Below are 26070 nucleotides of genomic sequence, written 5' to 3' on the forward strand. Positions count from 1 at the left end.
TGGAAACTCAAACGATCTATGACGGTTCTAAAATATTAAAACACCCATCTCTCATCCCCAAGTGTCTAAATAATTAACCTGCCATCGGTTATTCATAGCACCTCTACCAGGAGCGCTCTGGGACTTCTCCTGGGGCCAGTGGCGCAGAGCCCACCCACAGCGGGTCCCCACTGCCGCCAGCCCCCGCTGCCTGCTCAGCAGGGAAAACACATTTCTTTTGGGCTGGTTTGTTCTAATGCCAGATGATCTGCTCTGGTCTTCTGAGTTTTTTAGAGACTTTATGCAATCCAGGCATTTTTCCCCCCAGATTCTACTGTACAAATGGCAGATTTTAAAGACCGTCCTGTATTTTGCATTGTGCAGAGATGCCTCCATTAGTGCTCTGACATTGCCCCTGATGGTTTGCCAAGTATTTCAGATGGACTTTATTAGGCTCACATGAGACTGTGTTGGAAAAGTCCAAGACCTCTCCAGAGCTGGTCCCAAAAAGTGTGGCCCTTCCTGGCGAGCCCTGAGCAGGGCCATCTCGCTGGGCTGAGATGGGGACAAGTGACAGGTAGCAGTCCTGGGGATGGCTGGGGGCCATGGCAGGACCCCGGCAGATACAGGCTGCTGCGACCCTGCAGTGAGCAATAGGCTCAAACACCAGCCAGGAAAAACCACCCCGCCTGCTCTTCCTCCCTCCTGCCTCAGCCTTAACACGTGGGAACCGCTCCCTAACACCGACTTGCCATGAACACCAAACGGAGGCATTGAGGCTATTGCTAAATACTCAATTTCACAACTAGATGGAGCCTCTTTGTCTTTTTGGAACAAATTCACACAAATGAAAGACTGCTTCAGCCCCAGCAGTCCAGGCACAGCTAAGGGACAAGCTGGGTGCAGGCAGAGATGTTTTTGGCCTGCTTCTCACCCTTGGGCAATGTGGAAACGCCATGGGTCACTAACACAGCAGCAACCCCAGAGCTCACAAGCTGTAGTGCCCACTTGCTGGCACAGAGCAGCAGCCCCAGGCTGCGGGCTCACAAAGCACTGCAGCCGGCTCTGCCGCTCATACCGTGTGCTTTCAGCCAAGCACCATCCACAAAGCAGATAAGAAGAGCAGTTGTCAATGCAGGTTTGCAACTGGCTTTGTATTTGCATCCAGGAAAAGCATTTGAGTCAGGCAGGACAGCACCTGACAACACCACATCTTAAAAACTCATGATTTTTTTCCTGGGCACCTTGTGCTTGCATTATAACCCATGTGAGCAGCTGCTGCTTCATTGTGAGGAAGTTGAGAGGCACCAGAGTTCCTGAACTTACACTTGTTAATTGAGAATCTGCCAAAAATTATCACTAAACTTCTGTGTTGTTTTGGGCAGGGATGGAGTTAACTTCCTTCATGGCAGCTTGTGTGGTGCTGTGTTTTGGATTTGTGACTAAAGCAGTGCTGATGATAACACAATTGCACAGCATCAGGGGCTGTGTTTCCCTCACCTCTCCCTGCAGTGGGCTGGGGCGGGCAAATATCACAGAAGTTTCCTGGGTCAAGGAGAGAAGTGGGCAGAGCTGGATCTGGAGGTGAAGTCTCTGTAGCTCCATGTTCCCACCACGCACGTCCAGCTTGGCCATCCCAAGGCAGGACAATTCCCTTCCCTTTCCCACAGGGCCTTTCAAGAGAGCAGCGTTCCTCCTTGCCTGAAATTGTAAATCCCTGATTGATAGACTATGGCTGGGACATTGCTGACTGGGGATACATAACGGGGGGCAGACAAACCTGGACTGGAAAGGTGCCGTGCACCATGACACGTCTGCCTTCTGCATACAGCAAGCTGGGATGCATGGCTGACCCCAGAGGAGCACCTCTGCAGGAGGCCTCCTGGTAAGGGCCCCGTGTTTTAGACACACAGCTCCCATTCCTGTTTATCACTAGCTCTTGCCATATTTACCGAGCAGGTAACTCCAGACCGGGTGCATGCCAGACACAGTGCCTGTCCCATGCTCCTGCCTCCATCTGTGCAAGCATAAACCAGCTTTACAGACATCTTTTGGTAAGGCAAAGCCCAACTTCCCTGGTCAAAGCTTCCTACAAGGCACTTAGTCACCAGGGCACCTCTGCACACCAAGGAGCCATTTGTACCATTGTTCCAAAGCCATTTTTTGCCCCCATTTAGGATTTGCTAGCCCTGTAGGCAAGTCCTGGGCTGCTCACAACCCTACTACCACCCTGTGCTTTTTAATGCTGTGGAACCACCAGGCTGTTTGGGTTTCAGGCACACGGTGGCACTGAGGAAGCAGCTTTCATCGCTGTGCAGTGATCTCGCACAGACGTGCTGAGCCCACGCAGAAGCTTCCCTCGCAGTGCCCGTGTGGGCAGAGATGCTCATCTGTGGCACGGGGCAGCGGTCACAGTGCAAATGTCCCCGTCCATGCAGGTGGCACCTCACTACGTGTGCAGGGTGAGCTCTGTGGGGTTGCACCCGGCACCGACACTGCGGGAGGGCACAACCCATCACCCCGTGCCACTGGTGACAGTCCCTGCGTGGCCGCTCCTTCTGCCTGTGTGGGGCTGTGGCCTCCCGGTGCCATTGGGGACCTGGCCTCCCATGCGGACACCCATCCTGTACACCTCCCCAAGGGGTTCCTCTTGCACTTTTGACTTCCAACTTGCCTGTTGTTATTGTTTTTGTTGTTGTTGTTTTTTAATTATTCTTAATTCTTCACATTCACTGTGATGTGTTTCCTTTCCAGGAGGGAGAAGTAAACAGGCAGGGCTCTGCCCTGGGACATGGGGCAAGGCCTGCACTTAGGTGATACCAGCCCCATGGGCAAGAGGCAGCATCCCTGGCCACCTTCCTGAGGCCACCTGAGAGAAGGAAGCAGCTCCGAGGCATCTGCCAGCACCACTGGGCCTTACAAGTTGATGGTCCCACAGGAGCCTTGCTGCAAAGGGGACAGCAGCAGCTTTGCAGCTAAGCCAGGAGATGGCCATGCTTTGCTTGCTCATACACAAGGTTGGAGCAAATGAAGAGCACAAGTCAAAACATGAAGCACCTAAAAGCAGCCCCTCTGTCCTATTTAGATAACTTTGAGTCTAGCAAATGCCTGCCCCTGGTCAGGTGCTCAGGCTGGGCACCAGCACCAGGACAGGCAGAGGAGCAGTGCCTGGGGTCATCTCCCCAGCCTCAGAGCAGACACAGCTCTGCCCTGCTGTAGGACCGTGCCCAAGTGCTCTCACCTGGCTCCATCTCAGGTGCATCAACGTCTCCAGGCAGCTCCAAGCATGAGGGTACCTGTGTGGTTCGGGGCATGCGGGGTCTCACAATAAATGGCTGGAGCATGCTGCACACATCAAAGCTGAAAAGTAACAGTCATGAAGCATGAAATGCTGCAGCGAGAGCAAACACCTCCCAGGTAGTTTTCCAGGTCAATGGTTACAACAAGCTCTCTCAATGTTTACACACAAATAATAATAATTAAAGAAAAAAAAAAACAACAGAACCGCATGTACTCCTAACAAGATTACATAATAAATAATAATAACAATAATAATAATGAATAATCAGCCTCATTAGAAAACAATAACACTTCCTGGGCACTGTTCAGTTATTTGGAGTCTCACAGAAGCCCCATGTTTTAACAAGATGTATTATAGGATGCTATTACATAGGTTAAGATCCCAAGTATTTAGGGCAAAACTCCTTCCTACGCAAGAGGAGTTTCCTGTTCAAAGCCCAGCTGACTTCTTTCAAAGAACAGTATTAGCATTATTGACTCGATTGTCTGTCTCATTGCAGTTTAATAGCAAAATTGCAGAGAAATGGATGAGCTTATTGCTTTCAGCAATTTCACGCACAAATTTTTAGCATGGGGGAGATTCATTAAAACATGTAAAGCAGCTAGTTTGACTTTAAGGTTTTAAGCACTCTGATTTTTAAAGGCTTGAATGACAAATACTTTTTACCTGCCACCTTTTCCCAGGAAGGACTCATATGCTTTGGGGCCTTGATTTCATATGCAATTAAATCTCAAGTAACATTTTAACCAGCATTTTTTACTCTACCTTGCAACCCTGACCGCTGAATAATTCATGCACGACTAATGACAAGTCCCCCCTCCTCGCATCAGGCCAGGCAGATGCTCTGTCACATCCCCTCACTCGCAGCAAAAGAAAATTGGTGCTAACTGGGATCACTGAGGGCTCGGAGCAACATTTCCAGCTGCATTCCCAGCTCCAAGGCCACATCTGTAGTGAGCCAGGCTGGAGTGTGTAACAGCCACTGGGATGCAGCCCACAAGCTCTCTCCTTTCACAACATTGTTTTTTTTTTTTTTACATGCGCATCTCTGAAAAATCATGTTTTCCCTCACCAGCTATTGTCACTGATCACTTGCCTCCCAGCAGTCAAGAGATAGCAGCTGATTAATATCAAATCTCTGGGAGCTGTTAGATATCCATCAAAGGCCTGAAGAGTGTGTCTTTTGCCTATTGAAACAGTTTAACCACTGATGGGATTATAATTATCTTGCTATCAACTGCAACAAAGCAGCTCAGCAGGAGCTGTTACACTTAAACAGGGGAGGTCAACGAAATTATTCTAGTGAGAAAGTAAATGTGAGAGCGTGACCTTGCTCTACAGATTGCCTATAATTAATTGAGTTTATGATTTACAGTGGGGCCACGCTTTCCCCTGGCGGTGCCGGGCAGGCGGGCTCAGCAGCCGGGTGGTCCCTTGCTGCCACCTCCCTGGGATGCTCCCGGCTGGGGACAGTTCCTGGCTCCGGTGGTCATGGGTGGGTGAGGGGCAGCTGCTGATTTTGGGGCTATGAAGCATGACAGAGCCACAGCTTGCTGTTTTCTGCACCAGGAGAAACAAAACACCAGGCTGCAGATGTCAAAAAGGTGAAAGCAAATGGCAGGAAAAAATATCCATCCAGCCTCCCCTTTGTGGCTGGGGCAGGCAGAAAGGCTCAGGCTTGCTGTTCATGCAGAAAAACTCACCTTAGACGTGTGAAGACCATTTCTGACAGCAAGGATGGCGATGCCTGAGGAAGTGTTGAGGAACCAGCAGTGGCTGCCGGGACCAGGTGGGATGAATGTTGGCTGGGAAGAGGCCTGGGGACGGCTACCCTGCAGGGATACAGGAGGTGCTCGGTGCCTCCTGGCCCAGCCCCATGCACTGGGGGTGACCCAGGCACGGGCGGGGGTGACCCAGGCACTGGAGCTGGGCACAACAGGGCTGAGTCCTCCCGAGGTCCCATGCTGGGTTGGGCGTCTTCCTCAGGGCCATAGACAGCTCCATCCCAGATACCTCCCCATCTCCTGATCACTGTATCCGGACCTTGTCTCTGCCATCTCCCTTTCCTGACTTTTCTCCCCTCCATGCACAGCTCCTGGCTTTTTCCCTTGGTGTGGCGTGCTTACGGCCCCACTGCTGACTGCTGTAGTACAGGGTGTCTGGACAGGAGGACCCGATGATTTCCTCTGTTCTCATTCAGCTCATCAGAGGAAGCGCAAAGGCTGGTAGAGTATTTGTGTGGTTTTACTGTATTTTCCCCTTATTCAAAATCACAGCCTGCAGGAAGCCCAGGTTCCTAGACCCACACCTGCCTATAATGCCTTTCCTGGGCCATCTGGACCGTTGCAGTGAAGGACCACAGGCTTGCAGGAGCTACTCACTGCCCACCTTTTCATGGCAGGTGGGTCTCAGGGGCTGGAAAACACCACTTTGGCCATGCGACCACCACCCCACCTGTGTCAAAGCACCACAAAGCTGGCAGAGGCAGGATGGGTACCAGCTGCTGTAACTCGCCGTGCCGATGCCTACGTATGAGCAATAAAAGAAAGGATTTGGCCTATAGGCACTGTGATTAAAATTTAAAGACAGAAAAAAAAAAAAACACAGATTGACTCAGTTCCAACTCAAAAAAGCAAACTTGAAGAGGAAAATGGGAGATGGGGAATCTAAACAGTGAAACGATGTACAAAGAACAAAACAACGGGAGAGAGAACAAGCATAAAGGGAAAGCAGCAAGAGTAAAAAAGAAGAGATGAAACAGAAAAGAATGAGAAAGAATGAAAAAAAAATCAGAAGGGGAAATAAGCAATCAAAAGAAATAGCAAAAGAAAGTGAGAGCAAATAAAAGAAAACACATGGAGAATAAATGAGCAAGCAAGGCCAGAGATGGAGCAAACACCTGCTGAGAACAAAGAGAGGAATGTAAGGCTGCCCCGGCCACAAAAAGTAAAACAAGACAGTGCTAAAGACAAAGTGGAACAAAAATAGCACCAAAGCAGAAAACATAGGAAGGGGCAACGCGGCAACACGCCTTTGCACTGAAATTCATCCTTCCCTCAGCCAGAGCTGCCCCTGCTTTACCCCCGAGGCTGTGGAGGCTCCTGCTTGGCCCCAGGGCCTGGCTGGGCAGGCGGGCATGGGTCAGAGCAGGGTTGGACTCAGACCCCGCCAGCTCCCCAGTCGGACCCGCTGCTGGCCAAGGCTGAGCCCAGCAGCGGAGCTGGTGGTGCCTCTTTGATAACGGAATTAAGGAGGTGTAAAAAACTCTGCCTGGCAGCCTTGAAAGAGAGGAGCGAGAAACACAGTGAGTGACGCAGCCCTGCAGGCAGCGAGGTCGGTGAAGGAGGAGGGCAGAGCAGCTCCGGGTGCTGGGACAGAAGTTCCTGCAGCCAGTGCCAAGGACAGGAATGGGGGCAGAGACCCACCCATGCTGCAGCCAGGAGGACCCCACACCACCTGGGTATGGCCTGAAGGAAGCCACAGCCGGTTTTTGTTTCTCATCATCCTACTCCATTTTTATCCAGCATAAAAATTAAATCATTCTTCCCCAAGTCTGTTTTGCCTGTGGCGGTCATTGCAGCGATCTCCCCGTCTTTATCTCTACCCACAAGCTCTTCTGTCTTATCTTCCCTCAGCCCTGCTGCAGAGAGGAGAGGGAGAGCAGCTGGGTGGGCGTCTCGCAGCCAGCCAAGGTGCCCCCCCGGCTCAGCATCTCCACAGCCTCGGGCAGCTCCTGCCTGTGGCACTGACCCGCGGGGAGGCTCCGCTCCATCCCCTGCGTGGGCACACACCGCTGGGGAGCTTCCCAGGGTTGAGGTCCCGAGCACAGTTTCGGGGCCCAGGGAGGTAACCCTGCCTCCTCAGAGGGGGATTGCAAGGCTCAGAGGATGCTCACGGTTGCCGTTCTGCTCTCAAAATGCCAGAAGTTGTTACCAGTTTACTGCTGGGTGCCAATTCCGCAGCTCTGCACAGCAAATCACCTTGTCCCCACTCTGCTGTTAATTTTCCTCCCGGCTGTGATTTCTGAAGAGCACAATAAGAAATTAGTTCCTGCACGGGTTCTTGCCTAACTATGAAATACTTGCCTATAACAATAAAACCTAGAATTACAATAGCCAGGAAATACATTTGGAGAGCTATTACCCATCACGTCTCAGAGCCACCAGATGGGAATAAAATAAGGAACTCCTCCTCTGGAAGGCTCTATGGCTTATACAATCTTTTTTCCTGCTATTTTCTCTTCTGCCAGAGGAAGAACACTTGACACAGCGGACTGGGATAGCTGTTCTAGGCAGCAATTCCTGCGTGCCTTCAGAATACTGAGCACTTCAGGTGATACCAGAGCTGATGCCTGGTGCTGCCTCCTGCTGACCGCACACGGCCTGCAGGTGTCTTTGGCACCTCCAAGTGTGACCCAAAGCACCCAGGCCAAAGTCGCAGCTGGGGCCCATGAGAGCTGCACCCAGCGAGACATGGAGACATCGTTGGGTACTAATTGTGGTGATCCCCAGGGGATGGGACATGTCAAACTGCTCACTCTCACCAAGGTGTCCTGGGTAAGTGGAGACTGCTGAGCTTGGATTTCGAGCCTGTAATTTCTGGCATGTCATTTTATTTTAATGTGGTGCTAGAAAGGTGCCATCGCTTTGTTTCTAAGCAAAACGTTCAGCTGAGATCCTGGTCCCACCAGCTGACTTGGCTGCAAACCCGGATGACCTCAGTGTGATGCCTGGCTCCTGCCTGTAGGAAGAGTCAAAGCCATTAATAATATGGGACTTTTCTGATTTATACACAGAGAGGAACTGTTGCATGATTCCAGGAAGGACATCCTCCAGAAACACAGGATCACCCCCACTAGGAGGCCTTGGCCTTTCAGTAAATACAGAGGAGCTCAGTACCACACCTGTCACTTGGCTGATGGGGATTCAAGGGTTTATGTCCCTAAGCATGGCACTAAGTTTTTCCTATACTTAGGGACCATCTGCAGATAATTTTGGTTTACCACAACAGATAACTCCCCTTAATACTTCATCCTAACATCCTTAGAAAGCCAGCTGAGATTCCCAGTGGTCACATTTGCTTTCCCCACTCCCCATCTTAAAGCAAGATGGTTTCTCATCTGCAAAGGCTGTGCAGATTTCAAAATGCCCGAGTTCACCCTGCACAGTGCTTAACTCTGTACCCATTAGCATGGATGAGTGCCCCAATAGCTCGGTGGCCAAGTAGAGAGGCTTTACTATTGGGAATCCACAAGTTAAACCTTTGACTTTGAAATGACAGCAGTTTAACTTCATTTGAGGGATTAGAGGGAACTTTTTGCAAGTTTGGCTCTCTGCCCAGCACAAAGGTCCTGCTAAGGGGATCTAAGGAGCAAAGGTTTGCTCTTGACTTCTATCTGCTGGAAGGCACATGGGATCATGCCATTCTCTAACCTGGGCCTTTTCTCCTAGAAAGCCTTGAGCATGCAAAATGCATGCAACACAAACACAGGTTTTGTACCATCCATCTTGAGTCACCCTTCAGGAGGGGTGATGGAGCTTTATTTAGCACGCTCTGCAGAAACAAGCTCAAGGCTGGAGGCCACACTTACCTGGACACATGCTAACAGCCTGCTGTGTCCTCAGCTCAGGTGGGAGAGCTGCTGCTCTTATCACAAAAAATGCCTTTATTACAGGGTGCACACACAGACATACCTCGCTGCTATCGGGGCATGTAACTACCCGGACCTTGCTGTCCTTATCTGGGAACCACATCACCAGCTGACCTGTGGTTTAGGACAACATGGATGCAAAAACTGGGTCTAAGGAGTGCCCCAAGCTTCAGGTTACTTTTAGAAACATCCAGCCTGGGTACATTTGCAAGCAATGCTGTTTTACCGCGTAACATCTCTTTTCAGCTTCTTGAATGTAATTGCATTATCTTGGTGAGTGGCAGCCGGCACGGATGGATGAAACGGAAGGTTAATCTGCATCGGCCATCTCTCTTGATTTCTCCTTCATTTCCATTTCTTTTTAAAATGGAATTTCCATTAAAACAGCAGCAATTTTCTATTAAATAAGTAACAGAGAAGAATGACTGCCTCTGTATCTCATCAACAGTGAATCTTTTTAAAATCACTCAAGAGGCAAGGCTCAAATCATATATTTAATAAGAACCACTTCGATATCACTTTTTAAAGCAATTAACATATTATTAGAGATAAGCGCAAGATGCAACATTTAGATCCAGATTCCTAAGACAGATTTCTAAGGTTTAGGAGGGTGCAGACCTCAGGTCATCGCCTCAGCAATCATCTCTGCATGTCACAAACCAATGTAAGAACAGAACTTCACTTACACAGACACAGCAGAAAAAATTCTCCATTTGAATCCTGATTTTACTCATGCCGCTGTTTTTCAGTCATTTTAAAGCACTCTATGTACAGCAGTGAGAACAGGCAAACCACCTCAATGAGGTTTCTGCCCCAGCTGAGGTCCTGGAGCAGTGTTCATCTCCACCATCACCTTCCTGTCGGGTATTCAGGCATTTGCTTTCTTTATGGTGCACGAAGGAAATGTATCTTTGAATTTTTTCATCAAAGAGCCCATCACCACTGGGATCACCATCATCAGGTCAGTTTGTGCCACCTGGAACAAGCTCACAAGAGCATGGACATCACCTGCACCGAACGCCACCATGCAGCTGGAGATGCACCCGCTGCTGCCAGGGGCTGCCAGCTCTGGAGTGGAGCCACGCGGCTGTCCTGAAGTGACTTCAGCCAACGATCCGCTGTGTTTCATAGAGCCAAGCCCCCTGCCTGGTGGCTGAAGCCAGTCCTGCAAATTACGGAGCCGAGGTGCAGCCACACATCTCTTTCTGCTGACAGGGATGGGGACAGATCCAGCAGCTGAAGCAGATGGACGGCTGGGGGCGGTGACACCTTGTCCCACCACGATTAGATCTGACAAAGCCCATCTGCTGGTGCCCTGAGCACTGGCAGGACTAGAGCTGAGCCGAGAACCGTGAATGATAACATAGGCAACATCCAAAGGATTTTGGGTTGTTTTTTCCCCAAATACGCAGGGTTTTCCCAACACCAAACAATATGTGGCTCCCATTGATTACTGACAGCAAACTGATTGCTCAATTAAAGGGCATTTTACCATTTTGGCCACTAGCTGTAAAGTCTCAAATCCCCCAGACTTTCCTGGAGTCCACTTCATTAGCAAACTGCTTTTCTTAGAAGGCAGCAACAAATGCAAGGGGAAATACATCATGCATCTAAAGACATCGTGATCGTGTCGTTTTTGTAAGTGCTAAAATTTATTACACAAGAGATGATGCAACAGCGAGTAAGAGAGCAAAATTCTACATTGACTCCCTACTTTGCAATTCAGGACAACTAAGAGGTTTTACTTCAATAAGGAAGGCAAGAGGAAAAAAATCAGAGACAACTCCAATGGATGAGGGAATCTTGTCACGCGTAAGTGAACAATCAGTCCTATGTGATGCTCATTGCTGTAGAAGGAACAATGAAATATATCTGTTTCTGTTCAATAAATTACTAAAACATCAGTTATAAACCTGCTGCATGGCATTGAAAATTAAACTCATTAAACACCCAGGTAGCTTTATCCTGATGCAAATGGAAGACAGGCATGAGTGCTCTGCAGCAAACAACTCTGTGCACATCCCATCTTTGGGAACATATTTACACGTACATCTCATATATTAATATATTTTAGTGCACCCTAGCCAGAGGGCAACCAGAAAGAGTATTATTCCGTGAGAAGGACAGGAGATGGGCTGGCTTCCCCTCTCCACTGAGCAAGCCTGCATCCACCCGTTAGTCCAGCATCCATGTGAAACAACTTTGCAAGATGTTTCCCTTTTCCAGTTTCCAGTTAGCCAGACACCAGGACCCCAGACCAATGGTCTCCCACAGTGCCTGGGTAGATTTGGTAGCCAAGATTACTCTGGGTCAAAAAAAGCAGGTGAGATCACCCCATCATATTAAGAAGCCTCAAGTGACTCCAAGGTCAAGAATTTCAGCCAAGCTGCCATTTCTTGGTTCCTGCCCTCTCTCTCCCTTCCTTACATCTCCATCACCCACAAAGGACTGCAGAAACATGCAGGGTTTGGGGTGGACCTTGGCCGTAGCCACACGCCGACCAGGCCTCAGGACAGATGTGCTCGAGCCTCAGGAAGAAAATTATGCCGCTACAAAGGTAAAGAGACCACTGTTACCGGTATCTTCATTCAGAGCAAGGACGCCTTAAAGACAAGCCCCATAGCCTCCACGGGAGGGAAGCCTCAGCAGGACTTTCTCTCATGGTACTTGCCCTCAGCTTGCTGCATGCATCAGCGCACCCATCCTGAAAGCAGAAAAAAAAAAGAGGGGGGGGATAGAAAGGGGTCCCCAAGGGGCTAGTGTCAGGCCAGCAGCTCCACCGGGGGGCAAGACAGACCTGCAGCTCTCCAGGTCCCCAGCTGGCCAACAGCTTGCTGTGTGCTGTGCAGTGCTTGGGCTGCCACAGGGCACATCGCACCAGGCGTGCATCTGACCGACCCCAAAACTGGCAGGCAGTCGCCTGTGGGGAAAAATTCTGAGGTCTTTCCACAGGGAACCCATCTGGGGTCTCCACAAATGGAGGGGTCGGGGCTGGTTTGGCAAACAGCATCACTTGGGCAATGGAGAGGGGACAACAGGAGGTCAGTATTTTCATTTGACAGGATTTTGTATAATGACATCTGTGATTAAGGATTGGAAAGATCTGTGGGATCTACCAGGGCGTCTCTGAGAGCTTTGCTTCTTCCACACTCAAGAAAAGGGCTGCTAGATGTAGGGGCAAGAAAGGGAAAAGAGAGAGAGAACCTAATGAAACACCACATCATTCAAACACAGCCTGTCTGGGGCTTGGCCACATTTTCCTCTCACAAGCAAGCAAGTTTTTGTGCTTGCCATGCAGATATATGCAGGGTCTCTTGACTCTGACCACAGTGCAAACCTAGCTGGCCTTTTGGGAGAGCTTGGAGTCATCTGGGAAAGCAACATTTCCCTGTCAGTAAAATGCTCACAAGACTGCATGAGCTTATTACACTTATTCCAACAGAAATAAGTGGTACCTTTTAGAGTGCTCGCCAGAAGAAAATAGCAGTTCTGACCCAATTTCACACAGTTGGAATCAGCTGCGGGAGACTAATATACAATAAAAATAAAGACACAAATGCCCATTTCCCCCATGTCCTCTCCTAATAACATGAATAAAGCTCTGTTTTGATATTTTGTCCTTTCCAAAGGAGTCCAGTCAGATCAGTCCAAGTCAGCTGTATTTCAGGTGAGACTCCTCGGAGTTTTCCACCCTTTACTTGATGAAATTTTTAATTGTCCACCTTTGTCCTGTGCAGCTGCGAAGAATCAGATCGATGCCAGCCATTCCTCTGTTTTCCACTTCCAAGCAGCGCCCCGTTCCCTTGTTCAGGATGGCACCATTCTAAAATTACAGACATGGAGAAAATAGTTAAAAAATTTAAGACGTGGGATTGTGTGTGAAGCAAGCCAGGACCGTGCACTGCAGGAGAGAAGCTGTGTCCTCGTGCGTGGCTGGAAAGTGCACAGCACTTAGTGGGGCAGTAATGCAATTCAAGCAATAACATAATTTCCAACATAATCAATGGGATTGAACGGAGCAACCTTTATCACCAACAGCATGGATCCCTAATACAGCAGCAACCAAAAGGTATCTGTAACCTTTAAATAGCATGGCTGCATCCTGTGCATTAGGAAGATGTGACCCTTCCACGGGCTGTATATGATTAACTCTCTGCTTTGGGACAGAAGTAGTGTGTTTTCATGTATCTCACCATAGGTTATCTGTAAGAAACAAAGAAATCTGGAAGTCGTACATGGGGCAGGTTACATATACCTGAGTGATAGTAAAGGAAATTTCTACTGGAATTATTTGTCTGCTGATACTGCCCCTGCCCTGATCCCTCTTAACCTTTTGCCTCTGTCTCAGGACCTGGCACCTGCTGTCACACACGGCATTTCATCTTCATCCCCTGCTGTCCCATACTGAAGACAACGTGCCACAGCCATAGCTTGGGAAAAGAGAGAAGCAGCACTGAAGGCAGGCTCGTAACAAACCTGGATGAAATTCCAGCGCTTATGGAGGCTGCTCTTGACCTTTTCACAGTCGAGGAGCTGAGGGAAGCGGCTCTTCACGTTATCCACCAGGCAGCGGGTGTCGGGCAGAAGAGTCGTGGTCCCAAGGGCGCCGAGATGAAGGAACCCCTCCTTGGTGTAGCGTGCAAGCTGTGGGCAGGGATGCAGGGGAAAAAGACCATCAGTTATCTTTGGAGTATCATTAAAAAGTGACGCAGGAGAGGACAACCAGGCAGAGCCCCAGGAAAAAACAGTGAGGATGGTGAACAGGGAAAGAATCAACAAGAAGGGAAAAAGAATACACCTTTTCCCAGCCTTTTTCTCTTGATGTTTATTTTGCAGATGCAGGTAAGGAGCCAGGGCACACAGAAAAGAAGAGAATAACTCCAAGACTCAAACCCATCACAGGGCAGCCTCTCCCAGACCTGTGGGTTGGGGCAATGCACGATTTCCCCTGGTTTTTGGCCAGAGCCAGCTGGCTTGGTGAGGCATGCTGGCCCAGCTCGCAGCTCCTCATGCTCTTGGCAAGCCAGCCTTGCTTTGGCCGGCAAACGATGCCGCTGGTTTGTCTGGTGCAGCCCTCCAGCAACTCCACCAGCAGCCAGGCAGCAACACCAGCCAAAGGCCAATATACAACTGGCCCCGGTCCCTGGGGATGCAAGCCCAGAACCTCCCCTGTGGCTCAGCACCGAAGCAAAGTCCGAGTACTGCACCTGACTGCTGTAATCCTGCCGGCATCTGACCGCCGTCACACCCCTGGCAGCTGCACTGCTCCATGGACCCGTCCTGGGGAGCAGCGAGAGGCGATAGGGACACTGGGGACCGCTGCCGGGGTGGGCAGCGCACAGCACACAGCTGGCACCGCCGCACACAAAGGGCTCCCGCAGTCCCACTGTTTAAGGAATCCCACCAAAATATTTCCCTAAACATATTTAAATTCAGGAGTGAAAGGAGATGAATGACAGCGGCCTGCCGTTTATGGTTCAGGGGAAAGATATACACAGCTGCTTATTTAAATTATGAATCAATCTATTATCTAGCAGACAAATGAGCAGTATTCAGCACGTTAATTAACTGAGCGTATCTGTGACCCAGATGCTTAAAAAGAGACAGTAAATCACACTGGGAGTTCGGGTTATCTCTGTTAGAATAATTAAACACTGAAAATCAAGTTAAAACAATGTACAGGGGTCTGACTTGAGCTAGCAACAGCAGATACAGTTATGGTGCCTGAGTATCATTTTGCCTTCCCCCTGTGTGCTGGTTGTAGGGACCAACCCCTCCCTCCCCGCCACCCCTCTGCCTTGCATTTTGCTCCCAGCTGCTGGCCAACATGTTGCCAATCAAAGCAAGACCTCTGCAACTTTACAGCTCATGGACGCCCGTTTGCCAGCAGTATCCATCCCTAGATGGGGATTCAGCTGCAGTATGATTGCAGAGGGCAGCCCACACAGCCCAGCACTGCCCCATCCCATCCCCTGGTGCGGTATCTGCTCTTCTGCCCCCTTTGCAAAATGGTGCACAGGAGTACGTGTCTCTGGCTTTGCAGCAATCCCAACTGCTGTGCTGGAACAGCAGGACTGGAAAGGAGCACAGCCTGCAGAGCTTAGCACCATAACCATCATCTCCTCCTCCTCTTCTTCCTCCCAGCCTTGCCACCATCTGCCCTAGATGCAGGGTGCCCAAGCACAGGACAGGGATCCTGGTCACCTCCACACTCAGCTCACGTGGCACCACGTTCCCAGCAAGGGAGCTTCCCTGTGCACGAGGCAGGAGCAACCTGAGAATGACTCCCTGGGAATCTCCAGCTCAGCTTGAAAGGCTCAAATTCACATTTTTTTTTATCAGTTTGATGTTTCCATGAGCCAAGCCTCAAGTGAGGTGGTGTTCTCCGAGTGACAATGTTTTTAACCACACAATTCATTTGAATTAGTATTTGAGCACCAACCCAGAGGATGAGGCCACTTGCCTTGCAAAAAGAGAGAGGCATGTAAAAGAGAAGAAAAATAACAACAACAAAAAAACCACCCCAAGACTTCTCCTTGACAGACAGAAAAATCACCTAGAGGTCCCAAATGGACAGCATGTTACCCCTTCCTCCTTCTCCTGTTTCTGAAATGTTTCCTACCATGTCCAAAATTAGCATGCTAGACACTTTTTTTTTTTTTTTTTTTTTTTTTTTTTTATGGTGTTTGGCAGTTTGTCTTCAGAAAGTTGGCCTCATGCTCACAAGGCAACACGATTTCTGCTCTTCCACGTTATCGCCTGATGTGCTGGGAAAAATAAGTAGAGCAAAAATCAAATCTTTCCTGAGGAAGGCAAAGGGGCGGGGGCTGCTGGGAGACTAAGCAAGCTGAAAAACAAACATGAGTATTATGAAAAATGCATCAAGTGCATCTATTGGATGTGTCATTTACTAGGTATAATAACCAGACAAAGAAAGCCCCGAACATGTCTGGATCCAACGCACTGTCACATGCTGGATCCAGCCCGTCCCTCCTCAGTACTTCAAAGGTGAAAGTGATGATTTCCCAAAAAAGCCCGTCTAACTCATAATTGTAAGGTCTAAGATGCATTTGGGGGAATCTTGCCTTTGATGTCTTAACTCTTCTTTCATTATTTCGCTCCTCTCCAGAGCAAGCCCGCTGCAGCAGCTGGGGGTCCCAACCCCAAACCAAAGCAGGGGGTGAAGAACTCAGGCAAAGGGGTGGCAAAGCACTGATCCTGCTACCACTGGGCCTTGGGTCTTTCTTGAACGTAAAAGGGAAGATAACACACAGCAGAGGCTGACCTTTGAGATGGCCCTACAGGCTGCTCTGGGGAGCTAACCAGCATTTTCTGCCCCAAAAGAGATGGGAAGTGTTACATCACCACGCTGACCAACATCTTACGGAGCAGCTCCAGACAACTCATCACCTGCATAAGACCTGAGCCTTATTTAGAAACCGAAGATGCCAGACAAATGCTTTATAATATCAATAAATTAGGTGGGCCATTGCCATTAAAACCTTCTAAGCAGTTACACTAATTCTACATCTCAACAACTAGCAGCTCAAGCAAACCTTCCTGCTTCAATGCGGCTGGTGCAGCCCCAGGCAAGCAGTGAGAATTTGCTCTTCAGCTACATATGAAAGCTAAATGAGCGAGGGCTACTCCGTTCTGCCTGATCGACACCGCAGGTGCTCATAGCGATACCCAGGGTTAACACCGCTCCTTGGCTCAAGGCGGTACAAGAAGGACCATGGGCAGGATTTCAGTAAGCTCCTTCCAAACTGCTCTGCACCGTGCGAGTCTCAGCAACGTAACCCAACTGTGTAAATCCTGCCCTCCTGCCCAGGAGCACACCCGATCCACCTGGCACCACCTGAAAAGTCTTGGCTCTTCTCTGCTCCTCCTCCTCCTCACAGCTCCTCCTGGAGGTGCCAGGAAGGCTCTTCCACCAAAGGTTCACCTGTTGGACCACACTGGTTTTCTCCTCTCAAACGCCTTGCAAGGACCGTCCATCCTGTTCTCACACTGGGCACCCTGAAAATGCCACCTCCGCCAGCAAGTGTTGGAACAAGGCTACTCCCTTGGAGCCCCCAAGGCTTCTTTGTAGTCACTAATTATTTCCTCACACGGTGCTTAAAGGTAGCAAAAGTGTGTCTTTTTATGAAGTAAATGATTTCATTGATGAAGGAGGAGGTTTTGCCTACGTATTTTCCATTGGCAGTAAGTTAAGGATAGTCCACATCGTATAACCAGTAAGAACCAATGGTATTTCATGAAAAAAAAAAAAAAACACGTTTTCCTGGCTTTGTGGAAAGGCAAATCACTGAAATGATCCAACTTTAAATTCTGCTCTACTTGCCCTAAAACATTATACGCCTACCCCTTAAGTGATCTACACCTCTTTGCCTGTTAGGCAGTGTCAGCCTCAAGGACCAAGCAAAGCACCTGAAGGAGTTACTCAGCCTAGCACAGGGCACAAGTCAAAACAGACTGACCAAGGGGACAGACCAGAGAAAAACAGCTTGAAAATGCTAACTAGCTAGCCATTTAAAAATGGTCAATCCTGAGGTCTTGAAACCTTTGATCTGTGTAAGTAGCCCACGGCCATATCCCCAGAGAGAAACACAGATCCATACCTACAGCATCTTCCAAACACATTTCCAGCTTTAGGCTATAAAAAGGCAGGTTTCAATCTCTAATTGCGTTACTGGATCCAAAAAAAAAAAAAGAGGATTGAACACTAAAAATGAGGCTCTGGAATCTGAGAATGAGGATTTGTGCCATCACAATGGGGGTCTGGAATAAAAAATAAATAAATAAATAAATAAAAAGAGGCTTTAGACTCTGAAATGAGGTTCTGGGCCCTACAATTTGTTGCTGCACACATGCCCCGTGCATCACTCAGGCTGATCTCCCATCAACAAACCTGCACCACCAATACATCTTCTTTGATTATTGTTTCTGGCTGGCTGTGTCTCAGGGATGGTAGAAAGTTAATTAGACGTCTTAGCACCTGGGAAATAAAAGCCTCGATGACCTTCATTGACTCTATTGGAAAATAATTTAGGGTTGTTTAGCTTCCTTTCTGCAGTGAGCAATCTTCAATTAGCAACTTTTTTATTTTCTCCTTAGCCCAATTTCACCCGACGTGCTGTTTTGTCACCCTTGACAACACAGTGTCCCGGATGACCTCAGTATTGACGGTTTTGTCCCCAAGTTCTGATGCTTAAATGGGCAAAACATATTTTATCCTATAATTAAATGAAATGTTCTGCTGAGTGAACATTATCTTAAGTTTTATAGTATTATAGTACTTTCTATCATGTTAATATATCACCATCGTTCTGTCACTCCAATGAAGTATTACTATATTATTAGTGTGATACATCATTACAGCAAGGTGTTTTCATCATGTATCACTTAAAAGATGAAGCCATCAGGAAAAAAAAAATATCTAGGAGCACGTTCAATATAATTACAGGATAAAAGGATACTTCATCTTGAAATCTGAGAATGATTTGACCGAGAAGTGAATGAAAACATGGAGATTGGGAAGGTAAAGGGAAAATAAACAGAAGAAAAACCCCCAGATTTCCCCCAGTGGTAGATGCTACAACAAAGGTGTTGTGAGAAAAAGCCAGGTTCTCATCCACATTCAGCACTAGGTACGGGATCCATTGCACCTAACTGCAACCATCCATAAGCTACTTACTTAGTTTGGACTGATTATCAATCATCAACTGAGTGAGCAGAAATTCAAGACATAATGCAAGCTGCCCTGATTTGAATGGAAAAATTCTCTCCCCAAAGAGTCAAGTGCCCTCTCTCTCTGCCTCAGGCTGCTCATCCACAGACATACCATAGCCACAGTGGACAGGATCATGGTGTGGGGATGGACAGCTTACAAAAAGTGAAGGTTTCTACTGAAATCCCAACATTATTCAGTGGCAGGGAACAGGAGTGGTGACACCGCTGTCTCTGCATTGTAAAAATGCCAGCAGAGAGCATACACGCTTACCCTCACTAGCTGAGCCAACAAACCTGCTCCTCAACTGGGAAACATTTAAGCGTGGATGTGATGGGCCGCAGCATCAAAGAGAGAAGGGAGTCTGTAAGCCACTACCTGAACACAGGCACCACCCGGCATGCTAAAAACCCAACAGGTTTGCAAGTCCTTGTGTTTTATATATATATATATTCATGAGATATTTGAACTAAGTGTTTACATCACCTCTAATTATATTCCCGGTAATAAATTACAACACGCAGCCCATTAATTAAATTGTAGTAATAAAAGTCCAATTTCTTTTGTGCCGCACCTGTGTTTTTACAAAAGGCTGATTTCAAAGCTTCTGCACTCACTGATAGCTACTTTTAAAAAGCGTTTTCAAGGAGTTAAACTAATTGCATGTATCATGAAACAAAAGAACTGCCAAGAACTGGTTCTCAGCTGGAGAGGGAAGAGATGACGCGGAGATGGAAGGCTAGGAAGAAAAACCTGTGCTGAGCTTGCACAACAGGTGAGCTGAAGGGAACCAAGAGCACTGCAGTGCTTTATTTCAGAACACCGGGTCAGAAGAGAAAACATTGTTAAGATTAATCACAAATGCTTTTAGTCATTCATCTTAAAGTCCAGGGTTAGCAGGCAATGTCAGACTAATTCTGTTTCTCATATTATAATGCACTTAGAAGCTTGTTTCCATCCAGAAATTCTAACAGGCAGTTTGTGTCATTTAAGAAAAAATTGTGTCCATTTAAGCAACAGCTAGGTTATATTTAGCAGCGACTTGATCAACCACAGATGACTGATCTCTGTTTAAAGGCAAGGATAAACCAAAGTGAGATTTGTCTCTACCCCAAAGAAGTCCCATGGCCCCATCCTCAGCTCAGGCAGCTCCTGAAGTCTGCAGTTCAGGCTGAGGTGTGCTTTGGAATTATTTAGGCCTGGTGAACCTGGAAAGCTGATGGTGACTTTATTGTGAGAACGGGTTCTTTATACATTCCTGTCACTTGAAGCTGTACATTTTCTAGCTAAAAATGACCCTCCTTGAGCAACCTGGACCCCCAGATACTCCCTAAGGCTGTCAGAGCTACCATACCCTGCAGCTCTAAGTCCCCGCTCAGCTCCATCTCAGTCTACAATTCACCCTCCTGCCTATGTCAGCAGAAGGGTAACGCTAACGTTATTTTGCAGGTGGAGATTTAGACAAAACTCCCCCCTACCTCGCCACCTTGTGGAGACCTCCTCCCATGTACAGGTTGCACAAGCACTGTGAAGGAGCCAGTTATCATCTGCAAAGGCCAATGAATTAAAGGCAGTTTTCAAGACTGAGTTGGCATATTTCTGGTATTCACACAGGCATTTGGTATTTGGGTATTCAAAGAGAAAACAAAACAACCAACACCCATATCCAAGATGGGCTACAACCCATAATGGGTTAGAATTCAACCAGAGCCCGTGAACAGGTCATAGCAGCTTTTGTTTCAACTGGAAAACTCTGATCCTTATATGAAATTTGCTCAATAGATCATCCCAGATATATTGGGAAACTCTACTTTCCAGCAGGGAGTTATCTTCCTCTCCCTGTCTTCCTTCTGATTCACAGGAGAAAATGTTATAGGCAGTATTTTATTATGCAAATACCTGCAGGCATTTAATTGGGTGGTCTTGATTATGTTCTATTTCCACAGTTCTGGTCTTAATGAATGCAAATGCAGTGCTAAGCTTTCTTTTGCAACATTATGAAGGAAACTGAAGTTTTCCTCTCCCAACATGCATGGAGAACAAAGTGACCCAGAGCAGAGGTGCTGGGCAAGCTCACGGAGCCCTTGGGATCAGGAGTTCAACTACTGCTCTTGAGTATTTTTATAGAGCTTGTGCACTTTTGGGGCATGCTGCAGCTCTGATGCAGCATCTTACCTTTAAGGGCATAGAAAATCTGTCAAACAGAGTTTATCAGCAAGCTGGATTTGAGTCTTTACTCATTGCTGTGTCACCTCCTGTGCTGCTTCATTGCAGCAGTTCGCTGTCACACAACAACTTCAACAGGATTTAGGTGCTCACAATGCGTTAGACGTGCCTATAGAGCTGATCTCAGCCTAAACCCTCTGTCATCTGCCAGCATAGACAGCTCTGGTTTGGGGCTGTGATGTTAAAAGAAGATGTTGGACGGCCTGGCCAATGTTAGACTAACATACATCACGACACTGAGCTAGCAAAGCGTGGAATGACAAGCTGTTCTTCTGATTGAAGAACATGCCCCACATAGTGCAGATACCAGGATCCATGTCTTGCTAGGGCAAGCTTTTGCTAAAACATGCCAAGGCAGATGTTCTCCTGCAAATAAATAGAAAACTCTATGCCTTAAATATACCTAGCTCAGCATCCTGGCACAACTGGGATGGGTTTGTCTCACCTAACCTCACCCAAATCCACATTCAGCTTCCTGTGGAAAACTCATCCTCTTGGTAATGGAGAGCAACTGGCAGGACATATCCCACCATGAGAGGTGTCCTGGGTCTGCTCCTGTGGCACAACTCACCTTCTTTCAAGAGAAAGTGGATGATGGTTTCTGCCTAGAAACTCAGTGATCAGCCAACTTTTCAGGTACAGTTTTGCCCAAGTTTCTAAGCAGATCAGTAGATGATCAGCACAAATGTGGCTGATCCAGAGAAGGCAGCAGGGAAATGTTTCCCAGTTTGGTAGTGAGCATGGACTTACCAATGGAAGAAATAAAATGGAAGAAACTGCCTTGTCAAGTAAGAGTTTGTCCCTCTTCCACCCATTGCCAGTAGTCACTGGACAAGCACAGAGACTGCAGAGTCTGTTACCTGCAAACTCCCCACCTCGGCTACATTTCCAGTATAGATAGCCACAGCATTTACAAGGGAAATGCAAACAGAAGCAGGAGGTTGAAGTCAGATAAACTTGTTATATACTGGTGATAACCAACCAGGGTCTCACTGGATAGAGCTGAAGTGCTGGAAGAACACGTGCTGCTAGACTGTGGCTTTAGGTATGCCAGGCAAGATTTTGGCAATGAAAAAAAAAAAGAATTAAAAAAAGCACATCCTGATTCTTGGAAAAAACATGTATCATAAGAGAGCCACTCTGCTTCCAGGGTAAAACGAGTCTTATTATATTTTCTCCTTAAAGACCGGAGGGGATAAGGGCATTGTCTAGGGGATCTGCATGTCAAGAAGATGGCCAGTGGGCATACAGAAAGAAAAACATGAAGGAAATCACATGATTTAGGCAAAATACTGAGGTGGGGATATGGGCAGAGATAAGAGGAAAAACAGACAGGAGAAGTTTACATGGAAATGGTTAAATTACACCTGGAGCCTGCAGATCCTGGAAGTCCAGCTCAGAGTCTGCTGTTGGCTTTACAGATAGCAGCAGTGACAGAGAGCAGAGCACTCTGTTTTGTTCTAACTCTACAGGTATCAAACCAGCAGCATTCCCATGCTGCCTTCTTTTAAAACACAGTGATACAACTACATAAAAGGCCAAATCAGTTCATCATCACTAACTTTGATTATTTGACACATCCTCCAAAAGATAAGAGATGTAGAGTGAATCTTGTAATCATGACTTTTTATCTAGAATGAGCTTGAAATTAGGTTAAGAAGGTTCTGGTTTGGTCATAAGATTTTGGAGAGACAAAAGAAGTGATAGAAAACTAACACTATAGTAAAGCCCAGCCTAGCTGAAATGACAAATTATCACTCCATCAAAAAGCACTGTTTGTTTTCTTTTCGCTGTCGGTACCTTTTTAGTCTGCTGGGTAAGAGAAAAGAAAAGTCTTAAAATGCTCTGCTTGTGTGAGCTCTGCTCTGTTCATTGGCCATTTGTTTTCAGCATTATTTACCCTTGTCTGGAAAATGTTTTCAAATTACGCTTTTACTTGCAACTCTGCCATGATTATGGTAATCCAGAAAATAGCTCTAAGAGTAGCTGGGAAAATGCATCTCTTTAACCCTTTTTTTTTTGTTTTTTTTTTAAAAAAAAAACAACAACAACAACAACAAAGAAGCAGGGCCTTAAACATTCGAGAGCAAAGCCAACAGACACGTTGCACATCCGTACTGTCCTCTGTCCATCCACCTCTGCCAGGTCCTGCCGGCACATGCAGGCTCCTCACCTGCGGTCCCCAGCCGTGGCACGGGTACAGTATTGCTGTGTGGTTCTCCTGCGGGCCCTGGTCAAGGCAAACATCCTTCGCCTTGTTGTTCCGAAGCTGTAAAAAAAATAAATAGGGCATTTTTACGTGTCTTCAGATATAAGCTATGAATTGATAGTCAGCAATGCCTGGCCACGGAAAGAGTACATGGCACTATATCATGGGCCTTAATCAGGCAGAGAAAGGTTTAGCGTGCCATATGTTTTCTTTAAATACAGGCCTAATGATGACTGCTTTTATATAATGATCACCATTCAAAGGAACCAACTTTCCTTGAACAATTTTCTCTGTATTTGGTCATGTGTGCTGGTAACAAACATATTTTTAGATTGCTGTCAGCATGTTGCCAGCAGCCTGAAATCAATGCAGAATTGCCTGTATTCCATCGAAATGCCAAAGCGTTCAACAAGGCAGGATAAAGAAGTCCAGATAGCACAAGGAAGCCCTTCAAATCATCAGAGAGATGCAGGAGGAGATGCAGAGCTGACAAGCCAGGTAGCTTGTACTCAAAGACACATTCTGGAGGAAGCACGGGAGTGCTGGACTCATGCTACAAACCCCACCACCAGGTCCATGAAGGGGAAGATGCCCTCTCTCCAGTTACCCCAAACAGGGCAACTGTAATAAAATAATGCCTTTAAAATATTGCTTGTTTGGGGAGGTTAGCTTGAAGTCATTAAACAACTTCAATAAGAAAACTTTCTTAAAATTAATGCCCATTTGGGGTACTCCGGCTGTGCTTCAAAAAGCCTTCTTCAACTGCCACTATTCTGTGAGACCTACTACAACAGAGTATTATTAGTTCCCATAAATGCCTGTTTTCATATTCCTAGTACTGTCTCAAAGCCAATAGTGATTGAATTAAGTCTGCTTGCTTTATCTCATCCTTAAGCTGTTGTGACAATGCACTGTATCCTACAGAGACCATGTGAGAAATTAGGCCGAGGTTAAGTCAAAGGGTTTTATAAAATGATTTTTTTTGTTAAAAATATACATTCAGCTGCATAATCCATCGACTCAATAGGTAATTCAGATAATTTTGTGTCAATTCAGTAAATGAGGTATGAAAATATTTTACTATGTATGGCCTCCAAGATCAGAAATAGATACCCAAAGAGGTTATCACAAGAAACTGAAACACTCAACTCCTTTGAGGCTTTTTGTCATCAGAGCCTCATCAGCTGTAATAATTACCAGTCACATCTAAGGAATCTACCAGCTGTAATTACCTCGCCATACGCAATGGTGTTGTTGTATCTTCTCATTTCTGGATAAACGTGGTCCAGATACCACTGGAAATTTTTACACTTCAAGCTCTTCCTCAAAGCTTTTCTCTCAGAGACATCCCCAATGTCAATACCTGGATTCTGAAAAACAAACACATCACATCAATGAATTGTTCCTCTTTAAAATAAAAGAGAAAATGAGTGCATTTCACTGATGCTTGCTATCATTTCCAATCCACTTGAAAACTGCCAAAGGTTGAGTAGCTCCACACAGAAGCTGTCCCCTAGACTCTTGGCAGGCACATCCAAGGCTGAAATTATCATCAGAGAAGCCTGACTTCAGAGAGCCACAGTGGGGAGATGACACGTACTTCCCTGCCAGGGTTTGAAGGCATTCCCACAGTGGCTACCAGAATAAAGCTGGAAGCACTTTGGTCCTGGGAGGTAATTTAAAAAGAGAACCCAAAGGAAGAAAACAAGGAAAAGATTTTGGAGGAAATATGAGAAGCACAAGGTAGCAGAGGCGAAACTTCCCAGTGATTCCCCTGGCTTTGGATCAATCTGAAAAAGGTAGAATTTTTCAAAAGCAACAACAAGGTATTTTTACAAAATCTCACCTCCCATTTAAGTTCTGACATAGTGGAATTCCAGAAGTGCTTAACAGCAAATTTATATCAGGGTTTATAAGGTGGTCACATGCTGAATCTTGGGAAAGAAAACCCCTGTCGTTGCACCAAGCACCAAAACCCTTCCCCTACATGCCAAGGGTGTGAGACTCTTCCACGAGGCAACTCAGAGGACAGAATGGTTACAAACGTATAAAATAAGGGAAAAATAAAAATTTTAACAAAAGGGAAGGTTTAAGATTCAAATATAAGAGAATCATATAGCTAACAACAAAGGATAAAAATCACAGGAGAACAGAAGATGAGCCTGAACCTCAGAAAAACCTCTTGACAGTTTGGACAATTAGATGGTGAAATAGTCTCCCTGGAGACACAGAGGAACCCCACTGCTCAAGTTGATTTAAAAGCAGACAAAGCTGCAATATCTGTCCCAGGGAGAATAATTTTACAGGAGCCAGGAGCAGGGGCTGAAGAGAGCAGTTCCTCTTTAACCTTTTATTCCATTACAGAATTTGGGGAACTAATGCAGCAGACAGGTGAAGGAACGCAACGGCACAAAGCAGCCACTTTTCCTCCTTCCTACGGGTGTCTGGGTTTCTACTCTATTTTAGCTCCTGCTCTTGTCTTTTCCAGTGATCATTAACTATAGCTGGGAAAGCAATTTTCCATTACAATGCTTGTAATGATCTTCTAATGAATTATTCACTCTGCTTTAGAGAAGACACCATTTTAATCTGTGACTGGTAGCTCACAGGTAAAAATAAAGTTTCAGTGTAGATGGGTAGGACAGGCTGAAATCTGAATAGGTGAGCTGTGATGTGAGGCTAAGCAGCAGCACAAATCAGTCCGCAACTGAAATATTCAGAGCATGGGGCTCGGCTTTGTTTTGTACATAATGGCATTGCAAAATAATTCAATGTATATTCATAACCCCCTGCACAATACCACCTGTCAAACAAGGCTTCTCTGAAATTAAATCTCAATTTTATTGGTAAGACCTACATTAAAAAAAAAAAAGAAAGAAAAAAAAAAGAAAAAAAAAAAAGAAAAATAGTTCTCAGGCTAACTCAAACCTGACCCACCTGCAGTGTCGATTCATGTGATGCTGCCTTTTCAGAGG

At 46.8% G+C, this 26070-nt stretch overlaps 1 protein-coding gene across 2 annotated transcripts in view; it reads right to left on the reverse strand.

The window, feature by feature from the left end:
* Positions 1-12001: 12001 nt before the first annotated feature.
* Positions 12002-26070, reverse strand: part of GALNT17 (polypeptide N-acetylgalactosaminyltransferase 17) — a 206133-nt gene continuing 192064 nt past the window's right edge. For both annotated transcript variants that reach the window (XM_035342923.1, XM_035342924.1), the window contains 4 exons: positions 24328-24465; positions 23060-23155; positions 13407-13574; positions 12002-12753 (listed from right to left, as the gene is read on the reverse strand). In XM_035342923.1, the coding sequence (XP_035198814.1) occupies positions 12625-12753; positions 13407-13574; positions 23060-23155; positions 24328-24465 (531 nt within the window). In that variant the 3' untranslated portion in view covers positions 12002-12624. The remainder of the gene's footprint in view (positions 12754-13406; positions 13575-23059; positions 23156-24327; positions 24466-26070) is intronic.

This window comes from Oxyura jamaicensis, chromosome 19, assembly GCF_011077185.1.
Source record: "Oxyura jamaicensis isolate SHBP4307 breed ruddy duck chromosome 19, BPBGC_Ojam_1.0, whole genome shotgun sequence".
Lineage (NCBI taxonomy): Eukaryota > Metazoa > Chordata > Aves > Anseriformes > Anatidae > Oxyura > Oxyura jamaicensis.